Genomic DNA, 14291 nt, shown 5'->3' with positions numbered 1-14291 from the left:
TGCAAAACAGAACTAAGATTAAAAGGGTATAGTAGGATAAGGGGGTCAAAAGTGCCCTTATATAGTACCATTCGATAACTTGCCAAGAAGAAAACAATCTGTGCCAAGTTTCAATCCTCTATCTCGATTAGTAGGGTAGTAATATGGAAAATTCGGATTCTCTGTTTTTTCTCTGTTTTCCCCCAGTTTAATGATGCACAAAAAGTAGATACAAAATCTAGTAGATAGTATTTATCCGGACGTGTGTTGGAGACTCTTTTGCAATTTTTTAGTTGTAAATATTTAAAATATGGGAGGCAGTTCCGACAACCTTGACCTTGACATATGTAGTCAAGGTCAACCTCCTCAGTGACCTTGACAACCTTTTTGTCGTCGCTCTTTATTTGTTAAAAAGTTATCAACAGATAAATGTTGCAATATAAAGGTGTACTGTATGTTTAACTTCATAATTGAAATTTTACCTAGTATAACATTATTAGAATATCTGTTTCTTTAACACTAAATGTATGGGACGCGTCATTTTTACCATTTTGAATGCCTTCTAATCTCGAAATTCTCTATGTGATATACTTATCTCTACGGATAGAACGTCAATTTGACGCGATCGTAAATTGAGTATTAAATAAAATAAGTGTTTTGTAAAAGAAAATGTACGGTTTCGTTGACGCGTGTCCGTAGAGGTAGATATATAGGAAACGTCCATAAACCTAGTGTTAAGTAATTTTGTGGGCGTGGTGGAAATGTTAATTGTATGGGAAATGTTTACGAAATGCGTAGGCGGGGAAGGGACCGCGCATCCCCCTCCATCCCCGCCCGATAAAAAATCTAGCTCTAACCTAGATTAGATTAGATTATGCTCGTTTCTCCCGGGAGAGGGGAAGTGCGATTTCCCCTCCATGGCCCAGCTGTGGCTTCTAGCGCCGGTAGCTATCACACAGCCCTGCGATAGCAGGAACTGCCGTGGGCGTTACCCGGGGAGGCTGTTTCCCCCGGCTTTCCAACCCGACCAACTTTTTTAGGCCCGGGCCACATGGAGGCGAGGAAGTACTCGCCCGGGGGGCGGAGAGTCACTAGGATCGTCCCATCCATACCTGAGTAAGTAGCTAAGGGAGTATGGTCGTCGGGGCAACCGATCCTTCGTCTCCTAAAGTGAGTACCGGCTCACTCTTTGCTTCACCCACAGACCGAGTCTGTACCAGGGGTGGAATCATCGTGCTTGCGTACGTTCCATCATCGAGAGAGAGCTGTGTCGCCTGTTTCAACCCCCTATTGCTCTACCTACCTATGTCCCGAATAGTTCAGGAGCCCCCCCTCCTCTGGTACCCCTCACAAATCTACCACCCCCCACAAGGACAGGGAGGGAGTCCCGGGACTCCAACAGAGATACATGGGGAGGCCGTTCTAGCCGACCTCAAGGAGAGACGTGGTCGGGTTCGGCGATCACCTCCCCTGGCAGCCGCGGTGGACCATAAATGAATCCACCGCCAATGTGAATCTAGTCTAAATTCTAAAGCTGGGTATGTGAATTAGCTCTAACCTAACTCAAATCTCATTTTAATTTAATCAGAAATGATGTCGGATCAGGTAAGGAGTAGTTTTGCCTCGGGGTAGTCGTGCAAGCGGAGAGGTGGAGCCATCGGAGATATTCGGAAGTACATCCAATCCTTCCCCAAGTTTGTTGCACTCCAACTGGTGAACCCCATGCACCATTTAATTAAACATAACCTCACTTCGATATCTGTATATTTGGCGTGTTTTACTCACAATTTGTGATTCAGCTGAAGTTACGTGTTTAGTTAAGCGATTATTATCCCCGATAAATATTATACTAAGCAAATAATTTCAGGAAAAAATTGAAAAGAAACCATTGCGTAGTAAATGTTTCCCATTAATTTTGCAGTAATGTACAATTCGACTGAAAACGCGCATACGCAAAAAGTCACCTGACCTACCAGCATATAGTATTGGATGCAATTCTATTAATTCCTGCGGTATTTTTTCAATCATACTTTATTCTTTTTCAACATACTTACATGTATTTTAAATGACACCACCAACTTCGGTAATTATGACGTTGTCATGGGACCTACTGATTGTGACTACAGACGGCTCACTTCACATACATACAAAGTCTAATAAACGTGTAAGAATGTCAAAGAATTTGTATTATATATTCACATAAAAATGATCATGGTTAACTGCATCTTATATCCTACATCATGCATTTTTTACTGTACTATAATATTTTTTAATTATGTATTTAACAATCAGAGTAAAATTACAACGTGATTATGCTGCATGTTACGGATTACGATACGGTTACGGTTAATACGGAGAGTCTTCCTAGTCGGTCGCGTAACTAATACTTTATTTACGATTTAATCCAATTTAAATGACGTACTTCGCTCGAGATTTCTTACATTCACGTAGTATGCACAGCATTCTTTCGTTCTCGTTTAATCTTGACGACTTCCTCCGCAAGTATCTGACGGTCAGATTTGCTCGCATGCCTCGTTGTATGCCCCTGAATAATCTTAGGCGACGCTAGTTTCAGATCATAGGCCAATCCAAAGTACGCGAGGAGCTCGAGCACTTTCGCGGACAGGCTGAACTTTTCTCCCATTCGGTAATCCCATGGGAAAGCATGATGGAAATTGTGCCAGCCTTCACCTAACGTGACGATCGAGGAAATGAGTGACTCTGTAGCTCTGATTCTTCTGAAATAAGATAAATGGAGAGAATTAACCCTTTTTGGAAAACAGCAGTGGTAGATGTAAACGAAAGTTCTTTATTCAGAATCGTTTAAGATAATGTTCGTATGGTTCTGTTCTATAGTTTAAAACTTCAGGTGGTCATAATTTGCTCAAAATATAATTATTATTCAATGATGTCGCACTAGTTAATTTCCTAGCACCCCTACCGTGTTTCGTAAGCTTGTATGTATGTACATTCCATTAATTAAATCTCAGGTATTCATGTAAATACAGTAAAGGCCCGTTTAATTGTACCTCCATTAACGCTGATCCGATATAACGCGGTGTTTTCCGAACATAAAAAACCGCTGTTATGTAGGTATACCTTGATTGATTTGATATAACGCGGGTTAAAGTGTAAAGGCAGCCGTCTATTTAACCTTCCGAGCACGGAAACATGATCACCGATCCCTATGTCATTTCTAACCCCACACCGATATTCTCCTACTACACAGCGACGGCGAGGCTCGAGCTCGAGGCCCTCACCGACACTGTACTAAAACACAGTGCCAGTATGGCTCGAGCTCGAGACCCTCACCGATATTACTACGCAGTGGCGGTTGCTCGAGCTCGAGCTCGAGCTCGAGCCATCGTCACCATGTATACAATGTAATGATTAGCTGGTTCCACATTACATTTGGATTTTCGTGCTTCTTATTACACTAACTACATAGAATAAAAATCTCGTGAATTATAAAACAAATTATATTTATTAGTCAATACTTCTGCAGCGTCTTGGCCCGCCCGGTCGTTCGCATGTAAACAAACACCGGTCGCTATGAGATTTACGCGACAGCTCCGTCACTGCGTGCGTATCGCTCTCGAGACCCGCGTGTCCCCACTTCTGACTCTGTCACTGTGTGCGTGTCGCTCTCGCGAATGCGTGACCCAGGGACCGTGCTCTATGTTCTCCAGGGGCACGTAATTGAGAATTTTTTGCAATTTTTTGGTCGAGAATCTTAGTTGCAAAAAATCGAAAAGGAAAAACTATGCCGAGAAAAATTCTTTTTCTTACATAAATCTTAGAGAGACTACTTTTATGTAATTATAGTAGCGATATATTATCATAAGTATTGTCTACATTCTTTTGGAGACTTTTTTGGTAAGGTGCTCTGTACTTTAAAGATTCAAAAGCCGATTTGTTCGGCGTTTTTTTCGTGAAAAAGTAACTTATACTTTGAATTTTCTATTTTCTTTATTAAGTGAGTCTTAATTAATCAACTGAATTTAATTTCTGTAATTCATATACCAATTTTCCTGAATGTAGAAATACTCAAAATCGTATAATATGCTCACTTAATAAAAGAAATATAAACGTCAAAGTATAAGTTTCTTTTTCACGGAAAAATGCTGAACAAATCGGTTTTTGATTTCTAAAACTACGGCTCACCCTACCAAAAAATCTTCAAAAAATTTAGGATAATACTTGTGATAATATATGGTTATTATAATTATATAAGAACAGTCGCTCTAAGATTTATATAAGAAATCAAGTTTTTCGGCATTTTTTGTCTTTTTGATTTTTCACAACTAAGATTCTCAACCAAAAAATTGCAAAAAATTCTCAATTACGTGCCCCAGTGAGCTATATATCAGATTTATTACAGAATTTTTGTATACCATTAAATAGGGAAAATAAACGGAAAACCGATAATTCAAATTGTCTCCGTAACAAACTCTCCGGGTCGAGATAGAGAGTTGAAATTTGGGAGAGGTTATTTTTTTTATAAGTTATCGAGTGGTATTATAATTATAGATTCAAATCGGTCTAAAGGAACTTTTGACCCTTTTATCCTGCTATATCCTCTGGACGTATCCCGTATAGTCCTCGCCAAGATATAGCGTGGTCGAAAATGAACGCATTGAACGGCGGCACCGATTGATGTGTAGGGTTTTGTATAATAAAATGAAAAGGACTGTTGATTAACTGTAGTTCATTCAATACCATGGTAACTATAAATTCTGTTTAATACTTAAATATTTTAAAGAACTTCAAGTTCTCGTAAGTTGTTGTTCTTTTACTCCCTTTGCTGTTGTGCTCTTTTTCCCCCCCCCCCCTCTACCCCTTTTCGCCCTCTCTTGATACTTTAGTATTCGGCTGATGCGTTTCATGTCATTTTTAAATCTACACCTGGATGTCGTTGACATGATTTTTGTTCACTTCAGACCACAAGTGGTTTCATTTTCGTTCTCATTTGAATATCAGAATATTGCGGTAAATCAACAAACAAATAGATTTTTGTGAATGGCACGCGACTTCAGTTTCAGGTCGTGCGCTGGAGTCACCAGCTGCAAAAGTGTTGAGTGAAATTATAAGTGTAGTTTCTAGAGTCAGGTGCGAGGCCATTTCTAAGTCATAGCAGTTTTAAATCTATGTTTGTTTGTATCATCGGGAAATAAAGTATATTCTCAATTATATGTAAACGGAAGTTTAATAAATAATATATTATTAATGTACTTGTCATAAGGTTTTGCTCCCCATAGATGTGCGAATGAGTTGATCGTCCATGTAATATGTAGATTCGTGACGTATTGGCAACAATATACCACGAAGAAAGAGGTCCACATCGTCTCGTTCCAAAAATAGATTGGCACCATCACCGGGAAAAATACCGCCAGAGGGAAATAGAGATACAGAAAGTACCTGAAATTCACACAAAGAGATAATTAGTAACAACTGGCAATGTGTTCTCAAATTAAGGATTGTTTCTTTTTCTTTTTTGTTTCTAATTTAAAATTTACTGACGAAGAATATTCGGGGGAAAGAATTAATTTCAAGTAATTAGAAATACGATGTTATATGAAAAGTTGTAGTAAAAAATTGAATGACCAATAAATGCATTATTCCCTCCGTATAGTCATTTCGTTTCTAATTGGTGACGCAATTTCATAGAATAGACACGATTCTGCGGTTGATTCATTGGCCTATGATAGCAATTGCAATGCAGCAATAATGAATATGACAAATGGAAAAAGAAATTCTTTGGTAACCGGTATTTACTTGTGTTGAAACATAAGTATCTTGTCCTGCAATAGGTCAGACACATCCATTTCGCGTTGTTTCTGTCGGAGCAAGGGATGTTTCTTCATCATCAGCCAACCCATGTGGGCGAAAAAGAATCCCCTGTTCGAATTATGGGGATCCGCGTCCGTGTCACTGTATTTGTGGTGAAGGATGTGGTCCCTTGCCCATGTGAACGTGCTATTCTGTGAATAGTACGAATCCTGTGATCATGTATGTCCAAATTTTTCTAGAGATTCAGTGACATTTCAATTAATTCAGTGGATTGTAAGTCTCTTGTCCGGTGTAGGAAAATGAAAAATGTATCTTAGGAAAGTTATTGGCAGACTATGAACTTAAATAAAATAAAAAAGAACTAAAACATTAATAATACATCATTGTTATTGTACCTTTAATCTGAAATAACTTTGACAGACGAAGTAAACTTTCATTTTTCTTCATCACATGCAAGTTACTCCATTCGAGCGTACCTTACATACACACAAATACATATATACGCATGCACGCACGCAACAAACACAGGCACATATACATACGCTCAAACGTGAACACCTGAGAGAATTTACTTTGGACTCGACGTAGAAATTACATTCACACTGACACTTTGTGAGCACATCGGCATGTGACACAATCGTCGACGTGTGAGCATACCTACGTGTAGAGCCACCTATTGGCTGTCACCGGTGGCCGACGCGGCGCGGCGTCCCTATGCGTTTCTAGCACAGCTGGGCACAATTTTATCTAGGTAAAGTCCAATAAAAGATAATTTATTTTTATCCGTTATACGAAACTTCGACTATCTCGATTTATCTTTATTCGAAACACCACGAATAAATAAATTTTTCGAAGTGCATTTATTCGACGATGAAAGATAATTTTTTTATTCGAACGAAATTTATTCGAGCCGTCGAATAAGGTTTTCATCTTTATTGGTACTTTCATTCGTAGGCTTCGAATAAATCAGGAATAACTTTGTCCAAATGGACGCGACCGCTCGGTGACCGTGTGACATCCATACATTCCCCACAGTAATCCAGAACGTTCTGCATGTAACATCATCCAGTAGACACATCCCTACCACTCTGTCTATGGTCTGTTTCGAGACTTTAACCAAAAACTTAGTGGCTTCTGATAGTGAAACAGACACTGGTTCGTCCACGACCTTTCGTCGTTCCAACGGCTTCCGATGATAAAATCAGCATTGGTTCGTTCGCTCCTAACACACTAACCTAACCTCGGCTACAGCGAAGACTGCATTTAGCCCTCAACTCGTAACAACATGTAGGATAACACATTCTTTCCAATTATTAATATTTCCTTGCACATTTCTAAACGACTAAGTCTCTTATTATTCCGAAATCATTCTTTTAATAATTATTATTTCATTAAGTTACCATTTATCGGTTATTATTATAATCAGATCTGTCCCGATTTTTCCTTCATTTTTATTCTTCTTTTCACTAATCATCGTCGATATGTTCTCGTTCTGTTGGTTGTCGCGCTTCCCTAAATAACCGTCACAAAGCTATATCCTTCTAAACTATTTGTTATGTAGAACAGATGCAGGTATAGGGTGTAAAAAAATAATTGGTGATGGCTTTAGGGGGTGAATCTACACCCTTGGATCGATGAACATTTGTTAAAAAAACTTGCCGTAAAAATTTTTATAATATTGAAAATTAATGTTAAATTTTTTTCTTATGTCAACGTATTCTGCGCACTGAGAATAGAAAAAGTTTAAAAGAAACCATAACCAGAAAAATTGTTAAAGAATTCACAGGTATTTCTTATGTAGTATTACACGCAGGGGCATTTGCCTACCACTACTCTGCCACTTGGACGTATATAGATTCTGAGGCTACACCGTTACCCGTCATCGCATATTCGACAGTGACAACGATGATATCGACAGCGAAGACGCTTGTGTTAGTCACGTCTGTATAGACAGAATTCAGTGTATTGTACATAGACTTTTTTTATTAATATCTCAGAAAGTAATCAAGACCAGCAGCTACAATTTTATATTTGGGGTTTTTCCCCCTCTTCGGGGGAGAGGACAAAAAATTCGTTTCATTATAATGTGTGGATCATACCGTGCTACAGCCAAAAAAATTATCTTTCGCCATCGAATAAATTCCCTTTGAATAAAAAAATGATCTTTTTCGTCGAATAAATTTCCTTTGAATAAACAAAGGTCAAATTGCAGAAAAGGTGCCTACCTTCCGATTTGGATGATTTTTGGATGTGTTACAAAACTTGACGTTTTAAACAACTTTTTTGTATAAATATAACTGGGGAGAAGCTTAGTTTCCGAGATATTCGCGAAAAACTGCCGGTACGAGCACATTGAATTCTGCCTATAGTTATGCATCTGTGGCTACGTATGCGTCACTACTGTTGGTTATCGGCTGCTGGCTACCGGCCGCTTAGCTTTTGTTTATTTGACTGCAAGAGAGTAACGATTCATTCTTAGCAGAGTAATTAACGTGAACGGACGTTTAGTTTCATAGAATTTCAAATCGATTAGTATACTGCGTCAAAGTTGGTTAGACATGTTAAAAAAAAAAGTAATTCAGAGTTGGTTTGAGAGAGTTTTTTTTTCTTGAACTCTCTCTAACTCCAATCAGTATAATGCTTCAGAGTGGATTAGACACAGTTCAAGAAAAAAAGTAATTCAGAGTTGGTTTGAGAGTTTTTTTTTCTTCCTAAAAAAATTATCTATTGCCGTCGAATAAATGCACTTCGAAAAATTTTTGTATCCGTGGTGTTTCGAATAAAGATAAATCTATTTATTCGAAGTTTCGAATAACGGATAAAGATAAATTATTTTTTATTTGAATCGTTATTTAATAACTTTTTATCTAGATAATGCCCATTTATGGTTTCTAGTAGTACAAATTTCACTCCGGTATATGAGGCGAACATACAAAATTGCGCTCGGTAGTCATAGTGTTAAATATAATTTATTGGTAATTCTCATTAGATTCCAAGAAGATATTTACCTGGCCGGCTATCGTCTGACTAAGCATGAGAGCGACTCTCAGAGGAGTGCTTGCTTTAAAACTCTTGTGGCTGGCGCCACGGTGAGCGCCAAGGCCTGTTCCTTCAGCCGCAATAAATCCAATGAAGAACCCTGCAAAATTTGTAGGCAGCACATTGTTCTTTATCGTTCTATGTCCCGCAACAAAAATATAGCAGAACACGATAGTGTCACTTTTCTGTACAAGTATCGAATTAAAGTATTGAGAACATGCACAATACATTGGCCGGCCGGCAACTCAATTTTACTATGGTTTATCAGATAGTGGTATTATTTTTATCGTTAACTCACCCCAGAAGATAGTAGCGGTTTTGGCGTAAAAGAATGCGGCGTAAAGACCGATTAACCATCCTATTTGAAGTGCAGAGTGAACCACGACATGTGGCCACAGATATTTATGCTTGTAATTCACATCAGTACCGTATGTTTCTTTCTGCAAAATTTCTTCGATTTCGTATTGGCTACCCTCATTTTTAAAGTCTGTTCCGGTGTCCATGTTTCTGAAATCGTTTATAAATCAGAATTAAATGGCCATAAAGCTGAATATAAAAGTTCTTTTTATGAAATTGTTAATTTATGCTTAATCTATTTTTACCAGGCCTAATTACTTTAATAATAATCTAGAAATGACATTCGTTCATACTAAAAACCGACAAAGTATACAGGGTATCTCAGCTAACTTGATCACCTCGAATAATGACTTAACGGTACCCTCTCTGTACTAACAAGAGGAGCACCAAGGTAGGCTAAACGCTTTTGAAACGACACTATATACAAGTTGAAGTACACATATAGCGTTAGAAAACCTTCATTGGTTTTCGTAGAATGGGCCTTGGTTTTCGAGATATTCTGGTTTAACTTCTTGCGCTGGAAACACACGTCGAAATTACACGCATTTGTGACCTGGTTGCCAGCGCAAGTGGTTAAAGTTGTGTACGCATCTAGTCATTCATTTATTTAGATTAAGTGTCGTTCCAGAAGCGACTAGTCGACCTTGGTACACCCCTTATAAGTTCTGCTGTCATAGCCCCATCCCAGCACCTACGCAAGAGCTGAATCGTGCTGGTGGCGACGGCGTATGCTATCTGGTGGGAGAGTGACTTTGGGTGCGTGAAAGTACGTGTGCAGAGGAAGTGCTTCGCGTGGCAATGGGCCTAGTGGCAATATCGTAAGAGTCCACTGTAATACAAAATTATTCGAAGCAGAAAGCACTTGATATTACACCTACATTTATGATTTTGCTTATAGGGCTTATAATATAGTTGCAAACAAAAAATAAGACTAAATATTGTTTTGCTGGTTAGCATGACAAAACAATATATAAACAAATCATTTACTTTCCCGTATAAATTGCAATACAGTATAATTGAAATCAGATTTATTAGTATCTAAATAATTTCTTATACTTAAGGCTCCTTTCTCCTTTAGCGGCATGCAAAAAGGTGATACTGTCAAACATTCAATAGTAGCCGCAAAGTATCTGGGCGTAAGTACTCGGTGTCCATCCCCATCACTGGTAGGGTCCTGCTTGGAACCAGTCAAGCATTCAATGTAACACGTTGGCTCGCCGCAGCGACTTCCCGAACGGGAATACGAAAAAGATTACATGCTTGCGTGTCAGCGAGGCAATACTAATGCAACGATGCATTTTTTTTATTTTTCATTACTTTCCAATAAAACTTTTACTAACGTATTTGTGAGATTTTTCTGAGTAAAATGATACTAAATACGGTATAATTTGGATCGTAGTTACTTGTTTATCATTTATAGCACTTAATATTGATGAGTAAATATTCAAATATATCGTGTTTTGATTTGTGTTAATCATAAAAATCTCACAAATGCGTTAGTAAGAGTTTTATTGAAACATAATAAAAATTAAAAAATTTGCATTGTTGCATTAGTGTTACCTCACCGACATGTTGGCATGTAAACTTTATCGTTACTTCGACGCTCAGTCACTCTTTATTTTTCACTCGCTGTCCTTTTTAACGTTCGGCGGTGATTCTGTATTTAGAATCGGTTCCTTTACTTCGTAGCCACCCGAGTTCCAGTCCCAAATTTCGAGTACTATTCAAGGTTTTACTGCATTTACGAATTTTTTTAAAGAAATCAAAGAAGATATAGTACAAAAACTTTCTGGCCTTTATTTATTATACATTGTAACTTGACTCGATGTTTATATTACGGTAGACTTAAGAGGATAAGAGTATTTCGTCGCAAAGACACTATACAATAAAGAGCGACATCAGGCGCGCGACAACTCAGTTAATTAAGAACTGTTTACCAGTGAATTTGTACAGTTTTATAATTATTATAACGAAAGTGTTAAGTGTTAATGATAGGCAAGTTGTGAGTATTCTTTTTTAAAAAACCTTCCCAACGGTTCACGTTCGTAACAACACTCAAGTAAATAACAAATTTTTTGTTTCAATATTCGTACAACATGGCAAAATATAGTTGGCGCTAATCCAGAATTGCACTGTATAAACGATACCCACGATATTTCGATGTAGAGTAGTCAGAAATTCAAATTTCAAAAAGATTATTGATTATTACTCCACCGTCTATCGTACGACCTATCATGAAGTCAAAAAAATGAAATGGCCGGATTCGGTATGACTTGTAACAAAGACTTCCAAGAAAAAGAAGGAAATTTTACGTACATATATTACTGTGAATAACAAAAAAATCTGTGCTTCAAAGTTTTCAATAGTAGGTCATACGATAGCCGATTCAATTACAAAAGGAATACCACACAAATTTTTTAAATCGGTTAATAACTGTTTATGTTATGATAGGCACTGTTTGTATACCTACAGTTCAATTTCGGATCAACACGATTAGCGAAACTGTTTTACCATATCTTCTTTGCTTTTCTTAAAAAAAATTCCTAAGTGTCACCTTTGTTTCCGGCTGCTAAAGGAGAAAGGGGCCCTAAGTTTATTCAATTAATATTGGCGTTTGACTCATGTTTGATATAATATATGCTACTCTTTGTACCAGAAACATATTATTATTATTATATTACTATTAAATAATTTACACATTTACAATTGAACAAGAACTCGGTAAATATTAGATTTATATAAACGGAAATTTAAGTATGTATAATGAATACCGATTTCGCTCGATTCGACGAACAACAGTCCTGAACGGTTCCTCAAACTCGCAGCTTTTCGAAACTTCACTCCATTTTATATACCTTGTGAAATTATTCCGAATTAATGACATATTTTATTACTCATTGGTACTCTGACCCGTAATTAATTTGACGACATTTTCCGTTACATAGTACGTACTGTTCGAAGAACGGTCCGTGGAAAACATCCGGTGAATGTGAAAACTTTTCCTGTACAGCGTATTTAATATATTTTCCCTTCTATTGTTTCTTGTTTCTTTGCTGTCTGTTGCGGTTAAATTAAGCAATTGCTGCATCTTTAAAATAGATCACGTAAAAACGTAATAAATAGTTATTGGATCGCATTTCTCTGACTTGATCACTACTAATAATTTAAGCAACTTTATTTTGCATAAATAAATCAAAAGATTATCCTAAAAATCATACTTTCATTTTATTAGCTCGGCAGCCTTCTAAAATTTCTACTTTTTATTAGTATTTTTGGTTCATCGACGATGTAATTTCATAAATAATGAGAAATATTTTTGTGTGACCATTCAATTCTTATTTATAACATTATTCACTAAGATCATTATTTACGCAGTCATTGAAGTGGTTCCAGTTACGTGCCTCACCCTCTATTTTAGGGTAGGCTAATTCGTTCGAAAACAATACCGGATTTAAAAGTAACAGCGTAATTTATCGGACAATAAAAATAATAATGAAATAATAATTTAGCATCATTTTGTAAACAATATTTAAAAGAGGTTATTGTTAATTTGCTAACAGGAGGCAGATCACAGTGGTAATATTCAGCTTGAAGTTTGTTTCTTAAACAAACAGTTTGTCCAACGATTTTACAAAACATATAATGTGGACGGTAGAACGCAGCGGCAGCCATGTTGTTTGTATACATTATATGAATTTGTAGAGAAAGAATCGTGGACGGCCCGGGTAGCTCTGTGGTAAGATCAGTCGCCCGGAAAGTGAAAAATCCAGGTTTGATTCCCGGCCCGATACCCGATCGGTCGATTCTTTTTCTCAAACATTAAAAATATTTATAAATAGATTTTGTAGAAAAAGTTTGTATTTTTTTAATTAAGAAAAGCATTATCTATCCACTGAAATACCTACATATAAAATAAAAATTCGCATATCTAGGCGTATTGAGACGCTAACGATAATACAGTAGACTCACGTTAAAGTACTGCTGCTCGGGCTCTAGAGGCTACTTTTTTCAGGAAACGGTACTTTAACATGAGCCAGTGGCATACATGAATCTCGTTTTAGCTCTGTCGATCCACTAATTGATTACAGAATGCGACCGAAGTGGGGTGTGCGCACGTGTGTGAGTGATTCGTCGTAGCCGGGGCGTCCTAAACGCTACTTTAACGTGCGATACTTTAACGTGAGTCTACTATACATGATTTTAGATTGGTAATATTGGAATTTCTTCCAGTGATGAATGATTTTACATTTTATAGGGTCAGACTAACAAAGACTGTTTAATAATATAACACTTCATCCTTTCAGGCTGCGATACTTCAACAGACTGCGGAGTATATATACCAGCTGGAGCAAGAGAAAACACAGCTACTCTCACAGAATTGTCAATTGAAGCGATTAGTGAATCAACACGAGGGTGGCGATGTACCGATCAAGAAACGCAAGGCGGATAATCAAGGTCAGTGTATTACGTGTAATAAGTTGTCGTGATTGCGTAGAGAATTCCATGTTTTTTATTTCTCATATTTATAGTAAACTTAAACTGTAAAATTTTTGTCTGTTAAAGTACCATAAAATTGTTTCTTTCCTCGTTTGCATTCATTAATGATCTTTGAAAAGGGTCACGCTTGCGAATTTTTACGAATCAATGGAAACTGTGGAATGATGTTCGTTTTTAAGAATTCAAACGTTTGGAATATTGACAAAAGAAGATTTTCAGGAAACATGCAACTAATTTTAAAAACTTTTGTTGAACACCTTTTATAAGCATAATGTCAAGTAAGGATTCCAGAAAACTAAAATATGTTCAATCTGACAATGAGATGGTGGATTCTATACGCCAAACTAAGACAAAAGTCAAGAATGACGGTATTGCGTTTGAGGCTTCGTTTCCGAGTTATTAATTGTTGAAAATATGGGCGAAATACGCGTGAAATAGAGTAGCGGCACCACGAGACCCCACTTATGTTTGATTAAATCTCGGCGAACAGAAGGGGAAAAAATTAGAAGTCTTTGTATTGTTATATTCATCATTCATTTATAGATACTTAAGAATAACATTAGTTTCATACACAGATACTATTATTTATTATGAAAATAGAGGAAATATAAAAGAGTACAAAAGTTATG

At 37.1% G+C, this 14291-nt stretch overlaps 1 protein-coding gene across 1 annotated transcript in view; it reads left to right on the top strand.

Moving 5' to 3' along the window:
- The window catches only part of LOC107192011 (helix-loop-helix protein 11), a 354240-nt gene that overhangs the window by 316691 nt on the left and 23258 nt on the right, over window positions 1-14291 (top strand). Inside the window, exon 3 of the mRNA XM_015581186.1 lies at window positions 13470-13620. Coding sequence (XP_015436672.1) covers window positions 13470-13620 — 151 coding nt within the window. The remainder of the gene's footprint in view (window positions 1-13469; window positions 13621-14291) is intronic.

The sequence above is a fragment of the Dufourea novaeangliae genome, unplaced genomic scaffold (assembly GCF_001272555.1).
Source record: "Dufourea novaeangliae isolate 0120121106 unplaced genomic scaffold, ASM127255v1 scaffold281, whole genome shotgun sequence".
NCBI lineage: Eukaryota > Metazoa > Arthropoda > Insecta > Hymenoptera > Halictidae > Dufourea > Dufourea novaeangliae.
The sequence above is the reverse complement of the archived record's forward strand: the minus strand, read 5'-3'. Positions and strand labels throughout refer to the sequence as shown.